The 19,879-nt window shown below is 57.4% G+C and overlaps 1 protein-coding gene across 11 annotated transcripts in view; it reads left to right on the forward strand.

The window, feature by feature from the left end:
- The first annotated feature begins 234 nt into the window (after positions 1–234).
- Brsk2 (BR serine/threonine kinase 2) overlaps positions 235–19,879 on the forward strand; it is a 53,376-nt gene continuing 33,731 nt past the window's right edge. For all 11 annotated transcript variants that reach the window (XM_045142368.1, XM_045142370.1, XM_045142371.1 and 8 more), the window contains exon 1: positions 235–360. In XM_045142368.1, coding sequence (XP_044998303.1) covers positions 267–360 — 94 coding nt within the window. In that variant the 5' untranslated portion in view covers positions 235–266. The remainder of the gene's footprint in view (positions 361–19,879) is intronic.

Consider the following 19,879-nt stretch of genomic DNA (forward strand, 5'->3'; position numbering starts at 1 on the left):
CTCGGTGGCAGCGGCGGCGGCGGCAAAAGCCTGGTGCCCCCGCCCGCCCTGTCCTTTCGACGAGGCGGAGGCATCATCGCGGCTCAGACGGGCGCGTCGCGGGGGGCGGCAGGGCGCGGCGGGGGCGCAAAGCAGCGCGGCCCGCCCGGGGGCGCCGCCGGCCGGGTCAGCGCGGACGGCGCTCGGCGGACGCGGACGCACTACTGGCCGGCCCCTCCCTGCCCGCGCGCCCGGGCGCCCACTCGCCGGCGCGGGGTCCGGGAGCGATGACATCGACGGGGAAGGACGGCGGCGGGGCGCAGCACGCGCAGTATGTGGGGCCCTACCGGCTGGAGAAGACGCTGGGCAAGGGGCAGACAGGTGCGTGCGCGCCGGCGGCTGGGGGCGCGAGCGGGGTCGGCGCGCCGGGCGGGCGGGAGCGCCGCCGCGGAGGGAGGCCGTGCTGACCGGCCGGGCGGGGCCGAGGGAGGCCTCCGAGCTGTGATGCTGCAAGGCCTGGCCCGGCCGGGCGGCCGCAAACAATGGGCGGCCGTGCGCCCCCGTCCGCCGTGCGCCCCGGTCCCACCGCGGGGTCCCGCAGGCTGGTGGCTGCAGTCGAGCGGGCGCGGCCCAAGGGCACGCGGCGCGGACCGGGACGCACAGGAAACCAGGACGCACGGACCGGGCCTGGCGGCTCCCGGCGGCTCCGCTGCAGGTGCATGGCCCGGGCCGCATTGTGCTCCCTAGCGCCGGGCCCATTGTGCCTCGGGAGGAGGGGGACGAGCGGGCGCCCATCTGCCGTCTGCCGCGGCCGCGCTAATAAGCGTGCTGCCTGAGCAGCTGCGCCCCGGCCGCGCGACCCCCCACCTCCGGGAAGCGGCCACCGCCCGGCCCACCCGGCCTGGCTTTCCTGGCCCCAACCTACTTGGGCGCTGCGAGCTATAGCGCAGGAACCGTAAGAGGGCTGGACAGCGCCTTCCTCTGCTCCCAGCCTCAGGCCTGCTTCTGCGACACTGGGCTTCCCTGGGGACGGAGAGGGTGACAGTTTCTGGGCCTGGACCATGCATCCTGGCCTGGCTGTCTGAGCAGACCTGAGTCTTCAGCAGGAGGGGGCTTCCCCAAGGGTCCCCTCTGTCTTTGCCGGGACAGATTCTGGCCCAACCCAAGCCAGCAGTGAGTCTAAGCACCTTGCGTTTGGCCGGCTTTCCCAGCCGGGCTGGGCTTAGCCAGCCCCCTCATCTGGTCAGCCAGGCACATTCACACAGTCGTCTTTGTCGGAGACTGGGACTCAGCCATTTTCTTTCTTCTCTCAGGTCCTGCTTGTCTCCTGGCTGCCTAAAGGTCCTCCTGGCATTGCCTGCTTCTTCCTTTTCCTTCTGGGAAGTTCCCCAGAGCCAGGGCAGGCTGGGGTTTGGAGGACAGCAGTAGGATGTGATGTTTGGGTGGAGCTCCCGAGCTCTCTTCAAGCACCCCAGGGCTGCAGGAGGCAGCACTGGAAGGTGGTGTTTGAGAAGAAAGTGGGCCAGGCTGGATCTGGGTGGAAGCCAGGGCAGAAGCAGGTCGTTTTTGGGCCCCGGGAGCTGTGTCTTCCTGCCCTAGAGTCAACCCCTAAGCTGAGCAGCCTGCAGCAAGGCACGGAGCTTGGCGTCTAGGCTTGGAAAGTGGGAGGGAGGTACAAGGCAGCTGGTGTTCTGCTGAGTCCCAGATATGCATGTTTCCTGGGATGAACAGGTGTAGTTTGTGAGATCTCTGATGAAGGAAGGGCCTGAGGCGGGAGAAAGCAGGAGGCAGTGAAATAATTGAATTATTGAACCAATAAAACCTTGTTATAAGGAGTCCTGGGCGCGTAAGCGTTGACATCAGTGAGTGATGTGTGGTGCCCTGTGGTCTCCGTGGGAAAGGGCTGGTCTCCCTGCTTTCTTGGTGGAGTTACAGGACCATGATGGCCAATGATATCAAAGCACTTGAGTACATCAGCAAGGCATGATGGGTGATTATAAAACAGCCCTGAGCACACTTGCTCCTGGGCACTTAGGAAGGATCCCTTCTCATTCATTCTGTCACGATGTGAATGTGTTGCCACAGTGCCTGTTCTCCCCTCCCTCCCCACTTTACTGTTGAAACAGCATCTTGGTGGACATGGCCTGTCGTGTGTGTGGATCCTGGGCCTGGCCACTCAACACCAAAAGGCAGCATAGTCGCTGTGTTTCACGTGTGGGGGGGGGGGGCGGGGGAGGGCAGATTTCCTGCCGACCTTGGTGGGAGAGTGCAGGTCAGATCTCTGTCCGCTGCTCCTCTACTACTGATCCGTGGTTACTTGTGATGGGGACCTCTCCAGCATGGCCCCCAGCTCCCGCTTTCTTTTATTCACTCCAACCTTTGCTAACCTTCGCGTCCTTCTGCTCGAGTCCTTGCACATGGACGCTGCCCCTCGGGGCTGTGGACAGGCACAGTTGGTTGCAGTGAGCCTTGTGGAGCTGTGTAAGCCTTATCGCCTGTGGGAAGATGGACCCCAAGATGCTGGCTGTGTGGGGTCACATGAAGTGGGGAAGCTTCCCCCTGCCGTCCAGGACTGGGTTCTGCCTGCACTTTCTTTTGGACCACTCAGCAGGTAGTAGCTCATGACCTTGCCTGGGTGGCTGGACCATGGGGAGTTATTCTCTTCATTTTACCCCGCTGTTTGGCCTCCCCGTCAGACTGATGGGGCTTGTGGCTGTGCGCTGGTCTCTCCTTCCAGGTGTGTTCCCTACCGAGCCACTTTTGGTGGCCTTGGGTATCTCTTCTGATGGCGAACATACCAGGTGCCAAATGAAGCCCAAGTGTTTGGTGATCCCAGGAAGTCTGGCCCACAAGGGCCCTTTAGGAAATGATGGGCTTCAAGGGTGCCCACAGGCAGGTGGGACTGCACTGGCAAGGTGTCTGTGGGCTTTCTGTTCACCTAAGCCGTGCTGAGGTGGCTCCCTGCAGAAAGGGGGAGACAGACCCCGTCATTGAAGGGCACCACCAGAGGCTGTACCAGGAGAAGGAGTGGGTGGCGCTTCAAGTCTATGGTGACAGGACCATAGGCTGTGTGACCTCACCTCTCAACCTGCCAGCAGCTGAGCAGGGAACCTTCCTGCCCACTCTGGAGCTCTGCTTGCTGGATGAGCCCGCATTCCAGGAGAGCCTGCAGGACCTTTAGGAGAAGGTGGAGATGGCCGGAGGTGGGACAAGGGCAAGGCGTCAGGGAAGAAATAAACCAGGCCGGGGCAGGGGTGGGTGAGAGGGCCAGCCTTCTCACTCGCCTGACAGGGCCCATAGACTGTAGCTGCTCTGTCAGGCCAGGGGGCATGGGCCCTCCCCTCCATACTCCCAAGTGGTCCTTAAGGGCATGGACGGGACGCTGGGTCTGGTGGTTGCATGGAGTCTTGGTGTAGAAGAAGCTAATAGGCATGGAACAGGCAGGGGTCGTCGGGGAGAGATAGGTGAAAGGACAGGTAAGAGAGAGAGACAGGTGATTGAGGAGACAAGGGAGAGAAAGGGATGTGGCAGACCCTGTAGGTGGCCCAGGTCCAGGAGCTGCAGGTGGAGGGCAGCAGAGCGAGCCAGAGGCAGATGTGGAGGTGCCTGTTGGGACCATGTCAGTCTTTGAAAGTCAAGCAGGAGCCAATGAGTGGCTAATGAGGCCCAGAGACCCCGAGGCTGGGTGGATGGGATCCAGTGGTCTCTCCTGCAGTGAATGTAGGCGTCATGTAGCATCTGGTGGTCACCACCCTGCCGGGTTCCCCAGGCCCTGCTGTGGGTCCCGTAAGTACTTAGTCAGCACCCTTCCTGCATGGGGATCTTGCCATCTGACCCAGTTGTACAGGTGAGGAAACTGAGGCTCAGAACCTGGCATTCAGTGAAGGGCCATGCTGCGGAGAACCCTATTTTCTGCCTGGGGCTAGGTTCATCGTTCATGTCAGGTGGCATGCAGCCCTGGGGGCCTGCACAGGCTGTACGGTGGTTCCACCTCTCTTTTGCCCCACTCTGCTCCCTATCTGTGGCTGAGCCCGGGTCATGCCTGCCCTCCTCCTGTGGTGTGGACCTTGTCGGGGATTCTTGTTCCCACTGAGCTGGCTTGTGGGGACTGTGTCTGATGGTCCCTCAGCACAGAGGACATTGATGAGAAGGTTCACTTGAAGCTGGCAGGGAGTTCCTGGTGGGTTGGAGGAGTCCCAGGATCCCTTTCTATCCCTACTCACCAGTGCAGTGCAGAGCACATCTGTGTCCCTATGCACATGGGTCAGGGGTCAGGCAGGATCTGCTTGTGACACGAAGCTAGGACAGCCCTAGCTGCCACCACCCCCAGGCCCTTCATGGAGCCCATTTCTGACAAGCCCTCAGGTAGATGCAGAGGTGAACACTGCTGGGGCCAGCCAAGAACACTACTGCTGTAAGTGGTTAGTGGACTGAGGCTCGGGGGACTCCTAAGTCCCACTCTCTGTCCCTGCCTCTCTGGAGTGACCTGAACCCACCCTTCCTCGGAAGGTGCCCCAGCATCAGAACAACCCCTGTTCTTGCTGTGCTCTTCCAGCCACCTCAGGGACAGCATGGGATTCGCAGGACCTGTGTCTCACCTGCTGTCAGAGCCGGCCAGGCCCAGGTCCACTCCTGGAGGACACGAGCTTATTGAGTGTGCTCCCTGCCCCTGGCTGTCTGTTTTGGATTCTCCTCTGGTGTTTGTAGAGTGACCTGGGTCCAGGGTGAGCCAGGTTGGGGGCACATTTTCACCCTTGCCTTGGTGTCTGGCTTCTGTGTTGTCATAGTGGGCAGCAAGCCCACCCCAAGCCAGGTCATCTGCTGGCGATTGCTGAGAGTGACCCAACCCACAGAGAAGTCCCCTGGATCTCTGGATTTTGGCAGAACGGTGAGGAAAGCACCGATCTTCACGGTAACCTGGTGGCCCCTGAGAAAAGTCACGCTGCCTCTAAAACCATCACCTAAATGTGTTGGTTGGCGGTGCAAGAGTCCATGCTGGCCTCTGAATTTGGGGTGGAGACCCTTGTGGCCACCTGGAGCTTAATGGGATGCTGGCCCTGGAGGCTGTGCAGTGCTCACCTAGGGTCTGGACAACTCGGTAACAGGGGGCCTCAGGTCACCGCTTATGGAATGGGCTTTGCTCCCTGGCAATTCTGTGACGCTCTAAGGCTGGACATGCTATCTGGTGGGTGACAGCAGGGATACCTGTCATGGCCTTGGGGTGGTCCTATGGGATACAGGGGGCTCTTTAGCTTTCTCTGTATTTGAGGGAATTCCTTGTGCTGCTCTGTACACTGGAAGGGGCTCATAGTGCCATGAGGGCACACTGCCAAATGAGACCTGAGCCAGATGAAAACTGAGCTCACCTGCGGGACACCCGTGTGTCTACCTACCCAGGTTCCGTCTTAGGCCAAGCTTCCCAGAGGCCACTCACATGCCTTTCTCAGGGCTGCCTGCTGAGACAGGCTGCCCCAGGCTCTGGACAGGATGGAGGCTGAGCTGCAGCAGAGACCTCAGGGACAAAGCAGGGATTGTGTCAGGCCAGCCACCCCTCCGGGCCCAGTCCGTTCGGTCCAGGCCTTGTTCCACTGCCTCTAAGAGGCCAGTGTTCTGTAGCCTAGCAGCTGGGAGCTGGCCCCACCCTCTGGACAGTGTCCTGAAAGTCCAGCTGTTAACGGAAGCCTCCCCTTTCTAAGTGGCCTTTAGCCGCTAGCTGCAGGCTGGGTCTAGGGTATCAGCCTACACTTAGGGTCATAATGTGAGGGCCATGTAGGTTGGTATACATTGAGCATGACGTAGTGGCCTTAGTATTAAACTGCCCCAGCATCCTGGCCTTGGAGGACAGAGTCAGCCTCCCTGGGTGTACAGACAATTCCGGGCACTTGTGACTCTGGCCTGGCCAGGATGGGTGCCTGGGCTGGGGTGGGTGGAGGCCAGTGGGAGTCCTGACCTGCAGGGTTCCCTTGGGGCAGGGGTTTGGCTGGCATCAGGATAGAAATACTTCAGGGTGTTCACTCTGTCACTGCCCACTCTGGGCTCAGGCTGGACCTGAGGGTCCCAGAGGGCAGGGGTGGCCTTCCTGGCCCCATAGGCAGAGGCGGGAGTGCAGCCTGGACAGCTGCCTTGGGGCCAGTGACGCAGGTGGGGGTGGCTCCACGTCAGCTGAGGCTCAGAGCCGTGGGCGGTTTGCGCAGGGAGCCTGAGACTGTGGCTTCTGAGGGATGGCTGGGCTTGGGAGCCCTGGGTCACTCCAGCTGCTGGGAAGCTCTTGGGGTAAATATGTCGGGGTCGTGGGGGCTGGGTAGCAATGCCTTGTGGGCCCTTGCTGCTTAGAGAGTTGGGCTGCTGGGTCCAGCCATGTGTCTATGAATCCTTGAGACCAGCTCCACAACTCGCGGCTTACCAGTAAATGCTGCCACATGGGTTGGCTTACCTATGAGCTCTCCTGGGGCCCTAGATGGTGGTTTTCTGGGCATGTGGTCTTTGCATGCCTGTCTGAGAGTTCTCTTATGCTGGCCGGAGATGACAAGGCCTGGTCCCAAGGGCCCTCATCAGGGACCATTTGCTCTGGCAGTAGGGAGGCATCCCTGGCGCCTTATGCCTTAGCCTGGGTTCCAGCGGCCAGGTAAGGGCTGGTTCAGTTCCTTCTGCGTGGTCACGCAAAGCCCCACCGAGTATCAGGCCCTGCCTCCAGCCTGCAGCCTCACTCTCAACCAGCCCCTTCTGCCTGTCCTGGCGGGGTCAGTCAGCTCCTCAGCAGTGAGTGAAGGTCTGGTATAGCCTGAGGGTGCCTGGGAAACTCAGCCAGCATGGCCCCACACCTGCAACTCCGGCCCCTTTCCGTTCTGGTTCGTGGTTAGGGGCCCCGGCCCCCTCTGGCTGTTGGGAGCAGCAGTGTGGCCCTGCGTACTTTCCTGGTTTCCATCCCACACCATCCTGCTAAGAATCTGGTCTTTGGAGTCCTGTGGCACCTTCCTTCCTCGGGGCTGCAGGCATGACTGTGCTGGCCTGCACTTCACACAAAGGCGTCTTCAGCCTGCAAGGAGCTGGCCAAAGCAGCAGCTCTCTGGAGGCCTTGGGGTCAGGACTGTCCTGTGCGTGGCGCACCCTGGGTAGGCCCACCCGTGGGGCTTGGTTGCGAACTCAGTCTACAGTAGAGGAGTCCCATGTCTTGACACTTCTGTGACAGGGATGTGAAGGGGGAGACATTGCCATGGGGAATGCTCTTTCATGGGGCTGCACAGGGCCTGTACCTGAGGCCACATCCAGTGGCACCTTCAGGGTCGACAGTGTGCAGACCACGGGACATAGGATACAGTGAGAGAAACAGGACGGGTGAGGCCTTCTGCCTGCTTGCTCCCTCCACTGGGGGGATTTTCCTGGAGCCCTTATTTGCTGGGCAGCAGGCAAGGAAAGGTGATGAAATTGCGGCAGAGCTGGTTAGGCAGCTGTGCCCAGGCAACGGGATGCTGGGCTGGCACAGCTGTACTGAAGCTCAGGCTGGCAACTCCTCACACCTTACAGGCCCTGAACTAGTGAGTGGGTTTGTTTTGTCCCTTGCTAGGTGCACCCACAGTGCCTAACTCTGGATACCCATTGGATGGATTGACCTTTTCCCACCCTAGCTCTGTCTGCGGCCTGGTGGGCTAGGGGGGTTGGGACAGCAGGCCAGACATGGGTCCTCGGCTTGCAGATCCCTTTGTTTGGGTTGAGGCTGTTGGGGGAACTCCATGCTCTGCATTTGCTTTGGAATATGGCATTTCCAGACAATGATGTGGACAGGGGAGTGTTCAAAACCTAGTAGATGCCCTTGCACACGAGCTCCACCCACCAGCAACATTCAGCCAGTTTTGCTGTGTCCCTACTCCCCTTATTTGATAGTAAATCCCAGAACACCTGATAAATGTTCTGGTGTCTGTGTCAAAAAGATGGAGACTCTGAAGATCACAGAGCTGTTACTGCCCCCGAAATCAACACTGATTTTATTTTATTTAAATTTATTTATTTATTTATTTGAGAGCGACAGACACAGAGAGAAAGACAGATAGAGGGAGAGAGAGAGAATGGGCGCGCCAGGGCTTCCAGCCTCTGCAAATGAACTCCAGATGCGTGCGCCCCCTTGTGCATCTGGCTAACGTGGGACCTGGGGAATCGAGCCTCGAACCGGGGTCCTTAGGCTTCACAGGCAAGCGCTTAACCGCTAAGCCATCTCTCTAGCCCTCAACACTGATTTTAAAAGCAGCAGAAGTTAGTCTGGGGCTGGTAAAGGGTTTTTCAATGGGACCTGGACCTGTCTCCTGGTCACCTGCATCTGCTGTCCGGCAGCCATGGCTAGTGCCTACCTAGCTGTGGGCTGAGAGCCTTGCTCAGGATTTCTAGCCATGCATCACTGAGGCTTAGGTTTCTTACAAGTTCCCAGTAGACCCTAGTATTCTTTAGGGCCCACCTGGACACCCAGAGGGGCTGTGGGCTGCTTTCTCTTATTACACTCTTGACTGCAAGTGGTCGCATACATAGACTCTGCTTGAGTCCATCTATCATGGTTCATAGGTGCCTAATGCCACGAGGAGCAAGCCAGGCAGCAAATGTGGACCTGGCACAAGCCAGCAGCAGCAGCTCACATGTTCCAGAATATTCACTGCATGTCATGCATGAAGATGCTGCCTTAGTGGGATGGGTGCCATGAGTGGGCTCATTTTAACTCTGTCGTGGGGAGGGTGGAGGCCTGCCACTCCAGAAAGCCTGGGCAGAATGGGCCTCCCAGGGGAGGGAGCACCCAGCACCCTGACACTGGACACTGGACACCTGGCTTTGCTGTAGACTCTGCTGCCTGGTAAGTGAGAAGAATGGCAGTGGGGGCTAGGGGAGCGGCCTCCCAGTTCAGGCTGCACCCTCTCAGGCTCCCGTGGTCCTCAGGGTCACTCCTTAGGCCTTGCTTCTTCCAGATTCCAGGCAGGGCACCAGTGCCCTCAGTGTTCACTGGCTCCTGGTACACCCTCCGTCTCCAGAGAGTGGGGCTTTATCCAGTCCAAGTGCAAAAGCTTTGTGGGTCACCGTTAGGGGCACTGCAGTGTTTCCAACAGATGGACAGTGGGTGCAGTCGACGTGGAGCTGAGTCAAGTGTGCCACCCTGCCCAGGCCTCCTGTTTCAGACCTCATATCCTGTGACCTTCTTCTACAGCCCCAACATGTGGTCCCCAGAGATCGTGCTAGGAGCCAGGAGCTGGTGGGCTGTGAGGGGCAATTGCCACACTACCTGGCTTCTAGGAGAAGCTTGGTACCTGGTGTGGGCACCTCTAGAGGATATTTGTGTTTTCAAGTCTCCTGTCTGAGGTTGGGACTGCTGCTATGAGAGGCTGTGCCTCGTGCACCTGAGTTGTGCTCACACCCAGCACAGGCATCTTGCCTGTGCTCACACCTAGCACACGGGCATCTTGCGTGTGCATTTCTTGGTGACTAAACAGGGCTATGGCAACTTGGAAAATTACACCACTCTTGAACCCATCAGCTTTGTGTGCAGCGTGGAAGGCTCAGGAGACCCTAGCTTGCAGAGAGGTCCCCCAATCATTAATATATCCCTTGAGTAGCACCAGGCCCCTGCTCACCCTATACAGTGAGACCCTGGTGAATGGTTGCCAGCGTCCATGCCAGCTCCCTTTCACACTTGCCCACTCCTCCCACCCTCCCTAGTTTGCAGGGAGACCTTGGCAGGCCTGGGTGGTGCTGAGGCTCTAGTCCCCGGGGTCTTGTCAGGGCTGTGCTCTGACCTAGTGTTCAGCTACTGGAGGACCAGGCCTGCGCCCAGCCAGTGGGGAGCTGTCCGGCAGGGCTGTGCTGAAAGCTGTGCTTCTGCCTGCTAGGTGTTGGGGGAGGGGCGCTGCTGTTAGAATGGGTCCTCAGCTCCTGGCTCCAGCTGGACAGAGGGATACGGGGTGGGGAGGGGGGGTGTCTGTTGAGTTCCCAAGCTTATCTCCCAACTGAGGCCTCCTGCCTCTAGTTCCAGTCTGCTTCTAGTGCTCTAGGCCTTTAGGCACCAGGCCCCAGAAAACTCTGGCTCCTCACTGGTGCTGACCCTGACATTGGCTTCCCAGAGGTAGGTCCTCCCATGAATGGCTCTGTGGAGGATAAGAATGTGACCTTACACATGGGTATCTGAGGGTGAAGCCTGTGACATCATTTGTCCCTTGCCCTCACTTTTAAATTTTTTTTAAATATATATATATTTATTTATTTGTTTATTTATTGGGGGAAAGAGAGAGGGGAGGCAGATATACAGAGAGAATGGGTGTACCAGGTTCTCCAGTCACTGCAAACAAACTCCAGATGAATGTACCACTTTGTGCACCTGTCTTACATAGGTTCTAGGGAATGGAATCTGGGTCCTTAGGCTTCACAAACAAGCACTTTCACCGAAAAGCCATCTTCCAAGCTTTTTTTTTTTTTTTTCAAGTAGGGTCTCACTCTAGCTCAGGCTGACCTGGAATTCACTATGTAGTCTCAGGGCGTCCTTGAACTCACAGCAATCTTCCTACCTGTGCCTCCTGAGTGCTGGGATTAAAGGCGTGCGCCACCAGGGCTGAGCAACGCCCTCGCTCTTTGGTATCATTTGTTTCAGAGTTCTCATAGCTGAAGGTAGATGATATGTAGGAATCTGATGTCCTTGGGTGGCCATGGGGGTGGACAGGGGCTTGGGTAGCAGCTTGGTCCTAGATTGCTCTGGGAGGGAGAGGAACACGGAGGTGTAAAGTGGCGTCACTCACCTCTGGCTACTCCGACCTGGATCCTCAGACTGGCTTCCTTCAGACTAGCCCTCCTGGTTCTCTGCACACAGAGGGGTCGTGGTCTGCTCTGGCACCCCTTCCCCACCAAGCCCTTCACCTTCCCCTGATCATGGAGTGGTATGGGGCTGACTGGAAGCAAGTGATGTCTGTTATGAGGCAAGGTAGGTCTTGGGAACTTGTGGGAGGCTGTGGAGTCAGCAGGTTAGTGAAGGGCCAGCCGCCAGCTATGTAAAGAGAGGGGTACTTACCTTAGATAGGAGGCTTATGGACTCTAAACCCCAAATCCCAGCAAATGCCATGGGTGATGAGCTGGAAGTAGCAGCATCCAATGAGTAGGTTTGTAAGAGGCCCTGTATATAGCACCAGTGTCTCGTCGCACTTTTGAGAAGACTGCGGTCATACTGTCTAGCTAACATGGGAACCCAGGGACTGGCGGGGGGGGGGGGGGTCATGCTGCAGGCCTGGCAGAGGTGCGTGGTGAGCTAGTGTTCTCTGAAGCTTGGCTCGTCATACTGGACATGCCGACTCATGGAGGCAGAGGTGGATCTGTGGCAGCACCCTCTGCCTAGCCCCTCTCCTCAGTCACACTGCCCTCCCCTACACACATGCTGGGCTCCAGCCTGTGTGTGCGCCCTGGCTGGTGTCATCTGAGAAGGACATAGAACCCAGTTGGGTTACTTGGGAGTCAGTGGCAATTGTCCCCAAGCCCAAGGAGGCTGAATGGTGGCCACCATCTCAGGTCACATTATCTTTGGTTCCCAGACCACTGTGGAGATCCCTCCCTGGTAGTCCCTCCAATGGTGTTGGAGGAGGTGCTGGAGGGAGGACTCCTTAGCACCCTGAGCTGCTGGGACTGCCACCTCCCAGAATGCAAGGTGCTGAGGGTGGTGAAGACTATTCCACAGCTCTCGGAATTGGTCCCTTGGTGGCAGACACTTGGCTCCGTGCCAAGGACCCCTTATCTGGTTATAGATACCTATTGAGCACCTGCCAGGCTCCAGTCTTTCCCACTGCCCAAGCTGGGTTTCGCTATTTTACATGGCTTTGGCACTTGAAATGTCATCAGAATTCACATGCACAGGTGGAAGCTTGCAGATCCGGTGCCCTTCCCTAGCACCACAGAAGTACCTGCCGAGTCACAGCATCTCCAGCTGCCCTGAGAAGCTACCAGGGTCCGGAGGCTCCCCTTTGTAGTGGGACGCACCCCAAGCTCCAGTGTCCTGACACCTACAGGACTAGGGATCTGAGAGTTTATGATTCGCTTCTTTCTGCAGGCCCTGCTTCCTCCCATCCTTCCTCTCCCCCCCTCCCCGCACCTCTGCTCCTGTCCCCAGTGACTCCCTCTTCTTTACCCGACCTCCTCTGTAGCATCCTCTCTCCAGGCTTCCCTTACAGGGTTGTGGACTTCAAAGAGTAGGTTATAAGGACAAAGCCAGCCAGGCAGCCCTGCCTGGTGTCTGCTGGGCAGATGTAGGGCCGGAGATCCCTGGAGGCCTGCTGTACACTGTCAGGTCTTTTGACCTCAGATGTCAGCACCCGGGGTGAGGAAGGGCAGAGCTTATGAGACCAGAGCAGGTCCTCAGCCTGAGTGCCAGCCTGGAGAGGGAGAGGTGGCTGAGGCAGACATGGTGCCAGGTTCCTGGTGTGGTCACCGGCTCTGTGACACTTGGGGCCAGATACTGCTGTTTGCAAGTACCAGAGTGTGGGCTGATGGACTCTCTCCTCTTTCTGTCCTTCCTGCTGGCTGCCCACTAAGCAGATTCTATTATTACCCCACGCTGCAGATTACTGGCTGCCTGCTCCTCTCTGATGGACAGGCAGGTGCTCCTGGGCGGGGCCAGGCCCATCGTTTCTGTCACCAATAGCAGGTGACTGCAGAGCTCAGTGTGGCTTCCCTCCCTGACCACGGTCTTCTGCTGGTATTTCAGGCTTGTGTGTGTGCATCTGTCCATCTAGTTGCCTCTGGCTATCTGGGCAGACGGTCCTATTAGGGAACTTGAGCTATGTCTGGTCCTGCCAGGGATGTTAGTCCTCGCTGCAAGGGACATGAGAGTGGCCTGGCCAGGCTGTCCCCTCTTCTCCCTTGACCCACAAGGCTCTGCGGGAAACAGCTGGACTCCTCAGCTTTTGCTTACTTTGTGACTTCCAGGCAGGCATGGAGAGGGTACTGGCCAAGTGACCAGGGAGGTGACCAGAAGCAGGTGGGCCTCACCTGCACAGGGGGAGGGGAAAGTTTTAGGGCTCTGAAGGAAAAGGGTGCTGAGCATTGCTGGACCCCTGGGCCCTGTTGCTCATGGCTGCCCATCATAACAGGGGCAGAGATGCCCTGGAAAGAGGGAGCATGGAGACCCTTTATGGCCTTGGATGCTTCAGAGGGATCCTAGAGGTCCTGGTGAAAAGGCCCTGGATGACCTGCCAAGGCTCAGGTTCCTGTGGAGGATGCGGCTGAGCGCTCAGCCAGACAGTGTGGTTGTGAAGTGGGGAGTGGAGTGGGGGCAGCTGTGGACCCTCTGGGCCATCGCTGGTGCCTGCTGTATCTGCTAGCAGAGCCTTGAGGTGGCCGTCCCTGGGCTGGCACAGGGCTGGGGGAGTCCCAAGATTGAAAAGAGTCTCAGATGGGGAGGTCTGGAGCCTGCTGCCTCAGAATGGGGTGCAAGCTTTTGTGCAGATCTGTAGGCTTGTGTCAGAATCTGCACCTCTGTGTGTGTGTGCAGGTCTGTGTGTGTATAGGTTTGTGTATACAAGTTTGTGCTTTAGGCCTATGTATGCAGGTCTGCGTGTGTGCGTAGGCCTGTGTGTGCAGGTTTGTGTGTGTGCGCTTGTGAAGGTCTGCACACCCGTGTCTGCCTGTGTGTGGGATGACAGGTGGAGGCTCCCTGGGGCTTCCCAAGGAAGGCATCCCCAACCTCATCGCCATGGCAACCCCATCACCCATCCCTGGGGCCCTGGAGGGGTGGGGCCTGGCAGGTGCAGAGCGGGAGGGAACAGCTACAGGCTTTGGCGCTCTGCTGGGGCTTGGGAGTAGTGTCTTCCTAGGCTGCCAGCGTCAGGTCTGCAAGCCTCAGTGGCTCCTCCTAGTCCTCCTGTCTCCAGAGCCTGGCATTGCACTTCCCTCCCGGCCACCTCTGCTCTGCCCAGCATTGTATTCCTGCCACCCTTGCCATGCCCTGCATGCCCCTCGGGCACTGCTGTGGACTGTTAGAGCACCTCTGTTAGCTGTGTCTGCGCTGGTCGCACCAGGGTACATGTGTTTGCCAAATGTGGGAGCCTGGGCCCCATCCACTTGGGGCTTCTAATGTAGGACTCCCTGATACGGGCGTCACTCCTCTGTTCCCCCTCTCTACCTAGTTCTTGCTGACCTCCACCTCCTCACTGGGAACATACCTTTTAGAAAGACACTGGCGGTGCCCCCACCCAGGCTCCTTGTCCTCCTGGGATCCCCAGAGCCGTCACTCTGGAGGTGGCTCAGCCAGCAACCTAATCCTCTGTTTCCAGCCCCCAGTCCTACGCAGTGGGAGGGAAGGAGAGCGAGGCTTACTTAACTAGGACACCAGCTTAGACAAATGATCCACCCAATTGAATTACTGAATAGATAAGGGATTCATCAAAATATTTCATTGGGTTAATTTTACAGTATTGAATTGCAGAAACCAGTTAATAAAAACCTAATGTGATCACCCAGCACCGTGAAGATTGGAGTGGGGGGATCACCTCCCCCCCACCTCCAGGAGGGCACACCCTACCTGTAAGGTAATTCCCAGTGAAAGCTGGGGCTCCAGCAGGAAGGGTAGTGCACAGGGTTCTCTGTGCCCTGAAATTGTCATTTGCACAGCACTTGTGGCCCACAGATAAGGGAGCCAGGGAAAGGCTACTGATCCTGCCCACCCTGGGAGGCTGCCAGAGGTGCCCTGGTGCCCCATGGGGAAGAGTCCTGTGGCTCTCAGATGGGCTATCCTGCATCCTGGGCACTCCTTCCCTCTCCCGGGCTTCTGGGGTACGTGCAGCAGATAGATGCCCTGTTGGAATTTTAGCTGGGAAGAGGTCTCTGTGGCATCCCACTGAGGTTATCTCTGGGCTCTCACTGCAGTTTCCATGGGAACCTGGTGCTACTGGGCCTTGGACCAGCAGTCACTAGGCTGTGGCCAGGAGGAAATGGGGACCTTGCTGTTGTGGATCCTCAGCTCCCCACTTTCCCAAATGGTAGTCAGGGAGGGGGGTTGGTGGTGGTCTTGAGGGGGAAGGAGGCTTCAGAATAGATAGATCTGTTGGGAATTTTCCCCAGCATCTCTCTAGCCTCCCACTTGACCCAGAGCACCCAACCTGCAGACCCTTGCTGCTTCTTGCTAGCTTGAGGCATCTCTGATACCTCAGCTCATGGCCTGGGAAGCACAGGGTGGGTCCAGCTTCCCTTAGGCCTCCTCTGCTGTGGCATATATGGGACACTGAGCCAGTTGGTCATCTCCACCTGCTGTCTACACACCCACTCACATATGGCTCCAAAATCCATGCCTCTGGGGAGGTCTGCCCACCCATCCTGAGTTCCAGCTTTAAGGAAACATAGTAGTCCAGTATCTGAACCACATGTCACCTTCTACCTCAGGGTCCTGGGGCAGGCCCTGGACAGCAGCACTGGAAAGGATGCAGTGCCAGGATGGGGCACCCATGTCTTCCTTGTTCCGCAACCTGGGTACTTCCTTCTCAACACATCCCTGAGCGTTGCAGCCCCTTGGCAGATGTGGGGTGGCAGGTGTCATAGGAAGACAAGCCATGGCTGCCAGTCTAGTACTGGCTCCAGATTCACCCACAGACCTCAGCCTCCCTACACAGATTGGGGCCGAGCAGACCCCTCAGCCTGCCTCTCAAGCTGGCGCTGCCCCATTGTCAAGTGAGCAGGGCATCCCTGGTGGAAAGCTACCAGGAGAGCCAGACCTGATGACTTGGTCTTCAGAGAGGCGGCCCTACCTGGGGTCTGGGGTTTCACCCCCTTGTCCCTTCATATTCAGTTCAATCAGCCTGTTGGCTTTCTGTCTCCCAGAAAATTTGTCTCCAAGCCTGGCATTGGAGTGATTCCACAGGGTGAGAGGTGACCCAGAGGGTGCCAAAATGATGCTTAGAGCAGCTTGAACACTGTAGGGCTCCTGCGTTGGATTCACTGGCAGGTGGGTCCCCTTCCTGACTTTGCCTGACCAAACATGGACAGGTGCTGGGCTTCTCGGATCTTTAGGGTCTTGGAGTTTTTGGTAGGGGTGACAGCTATAGAAGGAGCCATGTTCTGAGTCTCTGGGAACTGGACATCCACTCAGGCACCACCAGTGGACCCCAGCCAGTATGTCCCTGGGTGCTCCTTCCTTTGGGCTGCCAGCAGGTGGGGGGTTGCATCAGGGAAGCTGGGTCAGTGGGCAAAACTTTGGTGTTCACAGGTCTCAGGCCAAGGTTGTGGCTGGCACATGGTGGGCAGGAAGGAAGGGGTGGGGGCAGGGAGCGGCGGATGCTACTGCCTGATCCGATCCTGTCACCATGGCAACAGATGGAGGTTCGGAAAGAAAGAAGAGGGGGAGGGCTCCAGATGAGGTGGCTGGGATTTGGAGATGAGGATCCTTCAAGGCTGGGGGAGGGGACCTGTGACCTCAGGCAATGGGACATTCCTCCCAGGACCATAGAGTTGCCCTCCAGGACCTGAGGGTTAGTTTTGGACCTGGGCTTGAGCTGGCTGCTAGGCCAGAGAGGCAGTTGACACAGGGGCATCTGTGCCCCCAGCAGACTAGCCTGAAGGTTGAGGCAGATGGCAGGGTGGGGACTTGAGCAGTGGTTATTCCTTTGCCTCCCTGACACTGGAACTGGGGAGAAGACCTTCCTAAGATGCCAGCCTCACTCATCAATGGTCATGTCCCAGCTGGACCTGGGCCCTTCCTCCCCTGCTCTCCACAGAGCTTCCTGGCCTGAGCCAGCAGATGGGGCTAGGCTGTAGTGTGAAGCCCTGGCCACTCTCCCAGGCATGGCCCTCTCAGCACACTGACTTCTTCACGGCCAGAGCAGGTGTACCCCTAATGGGATACTTACAGCCTGTGCTAGTTCACACTGGTTCATGACAGTGTGAATATGTGAAAGAAAGACAGGCCTGGACACTTGCCTGAGGGCACAGTGGGGATGTCTTCAACCCCAGGGAAGCCAGCTGTGGGGTTCCCAACCACTGTGGGAACGTGCCACCTGAGCTGAGGTCTTGGGCCTGGCATTACCCATTGTGGAGGATAATGCTGCTAGCCACCAGCCTGGCCACAGAGCTTAAGAACAGCTCGCTCACCCGGGCTGACTTCTAGAACCCCTAGCGGCCCTCCCCAGCAAGTGTGTCATCCCACATATGTCCTAATGGGAGAGGGTCAGTGGTCTGGGATCCTTGGGTGAGGCCCGGCGGCAAGGCAGTGCGCATCCTTGGAAGATGTTGAGGTGGGAGGGAAGGGCGAGTGTCAATGGGAGGACCTTTCATCAGACGGAGAATATGCTAGTAGCTCCTAGCCCATGTCAAACACTGGCTTGCCTGCCCACTGTGAGCTTTGGGGACCAAACAGCATGATGATTCTGTGTCCTAGCCTGTCAGGGTATACAGGACACAGGGCAAGGTGTGACTTGGGTGACTCTCACTCCCTGGGGAGGTCTCCTTGCCTCCCAGATCCCTGAAATGCAGAGAGTAGAACATAAGCTCTTGTGGCAGCCCCTACCATGCACCCCTCCCTATTTGCCAGAGGCCTGGGATGGTACGATGGTACATGTATCATTGTGTCCTAGAAAAGTGGAAGGTCTTTGCCTCAGAGCTCCAAGGGCTCAGTCTAAGCCAGGGCTGGAGCTAGCTGGCTATGCCAACCACCGACACCTCTAGGAGCCCTGTGGCCCATCTGGGACAGTGCCCTCACCAACCTTCAGCCTCCTCTTCTAAGGAAAGAATGTGCCAGTTGTACCATCTCCCCTGTTAGCTCAGGGAAACCTACCCCTCTCAAATCCGGCCTGAGCTGACCTTCAGTACCCCCACATTGGTCCCTATGACTGTGTATTTGTCCCATCTCTGGTGACTGTAGGAGGTGATGAGGGTAGATTGATGCCCTTAAGAGGCTGGTGCTTCTGCAGAGCCAGTTAAGCAAGAGGCCTGAGGCCATCTGTGGCCTTCAGCCTGTGAAGGCCCCTTGCACTGGTGTTGGTAGGGAAGAGAGACACTTTTCCTAGGCCTGGGTCCTGTGTTCTCAGCCCCAGTAGTCAAGGCCAGCATATCATATCAGACCCCAAAAGTGGCCACAGAGCTGGGACAGGCTTACCCACCACAGTAGGGAGCTCCCAGTCCACCCAGCCTGCCAGTCCAAAGGTGCTCCTTGTTGACGCTTCAGCCCTTAGCTGCACTGCCAGCCCAGGGAAGGCTGTGCTTGCCTGCACCTATGCAGAGACTTTGGGGAGCCATGAGACAAAGGCTTGAGGCAGGAGAAAGGTTCAGCACAAGAGCAGCCAGAGGACCAGGCCCAGACCCCGAGGCAGCTGCTTTCCCCTCCCCTCAGCTTGCTCTGGCTTCCTGGCTGTGTAGGTTCTGGGCGGTGAAATCCATCCTGCCTCTTCATTATGGGGGAGGCACAGACGGGCCTAAAGCTTCATCAAAGCCCCCCCCTCCGGTATGGGTGTGGGCTGGGTTTCCCTTCCTTCTCTCCCTCTTTGTAGGTCACAGGTGGAAAAGGAATGAATGCACCAAGGGGACTTTGAGTCTTCTGGTTCCTGGTGTGGGAAGAGCTCCCAGTTGGAAATTGCCAGCATCATTGCCCACTTGGGGAAAAGTGAGTTGGAGGCAAAGCAGTGCCTTCCCCCATGGTGAGGATGCAAGATGGATTTCATGGCTGGTTTGGTAAAATGCTACCATTTCATGAGTTGATTACATCTCACTGTTTTCTCCTTAAGCAAATGATTCCCAGAAGGTAGGAGATAGGGCAGGTGGAGTGACAGACAGGCTGGGGTGAGGCCCTCGTGACCGACAGTGGGCAGCTAGCTTAGGGTTGGCGTCGCACTGGCAGGAGGCTGTGCTGTGTGCCTGCTGGCTCTGCTCTGAGACCAGGTTTTCATGGGGTTGGGAAGGTCAGAAAGGCCAAAGCCTGGTGTTCTTTTCTGACATCCATGAATTGTCTGCATTCATGACGTGGCGCACTTGTATCACCACATTCCAGAGTCCTATGAGTTCCCAGGAGTTCCAGGTTGCTGCTTTCTTTGGGGGGTGGGGGTGGGGGACAGGGTCTCATTCTAGTGCAGGGTGATCTGGAACTCACTCTGTAGCCCAAGCTGGCCGTGAACTCATGGCAGTCCTACCTCAGCCTCCTGAATGCTGGATTAAAAGCATGCACCATGATGCCTGGCTCCAGTTGCCCCCGCCCCCTCTCTCTGTGGGTGTGTATGTGTGTGTGTGTGTGTGTGTGTGTGTGTGTGTGTGTGTGTGTTTGATTTTTAACCTATTTATTACATGCTCCACTTTTTAAAGAAACGGCTCCGTCTCCGAGTAAGCACCCCTGCTCTGTCACATGGGACCTGGCTCTGAGGGGCCTCTCAGAAGCATTCCTCCTCCCTTCTTCCAGCTTCCCTGAAGCCTGCTGAGTACATGCCTCTAGGGCTGCCCCTGGCCAAAGGTGCCATGCCTTCCTGTCTGTGTTCAGAGCCCACACTAGCCTGGCCTCCGTAGCATTTGGCCCTAGGGACCTGGGTACCTAGTATCTCAATTCCTTTAGGTTACTTTTGGGCAGTGGAAATGGCTCCTGGCCTGACTGTGCCAAGACCCTTGGTTGGGCCTTTTCCTGGAGGCGATCTCAGTCACGTCCTGGCGAGGAAAGAACAAGTGTAAGGCGGATAGAATGACAGATGTGTAGGGGCTTTGATCTCCATCATGCACAGAGGGTGTCAGGAAACCCCTCACCCCACCAAAAAAAAAAAAAAAAAAAAAAAAACAACAGAAAGAAAAGAAAAACAACTGAATGGACTCCTCAGTGCTGCCAGATCAGAGGGCAGGGTACAAGGATCTCAGGGTCACATGAGGGCAGTGCTCCCCTCTCTCTCCATGCGCCTTTCCTCCCCGAGTCAGTGTCTCCTTCAGAGGACTCTGGCCA

This window comes from Jaculus jaculus, chromosome 1 (assembly GCF_020740685.1).
Source record: "Jaculus jaculus isolate mJacJac1 chromosome 1, mJacJac1.mat.Y.cur, whole genome shotgun sequence".
NCBI classification, from domain to species: Eukaryota; Metazoa; Chordata; class Mammalia; order Rodentia; family Dipodidae; genus Jaculus; species Jaculus jaculus.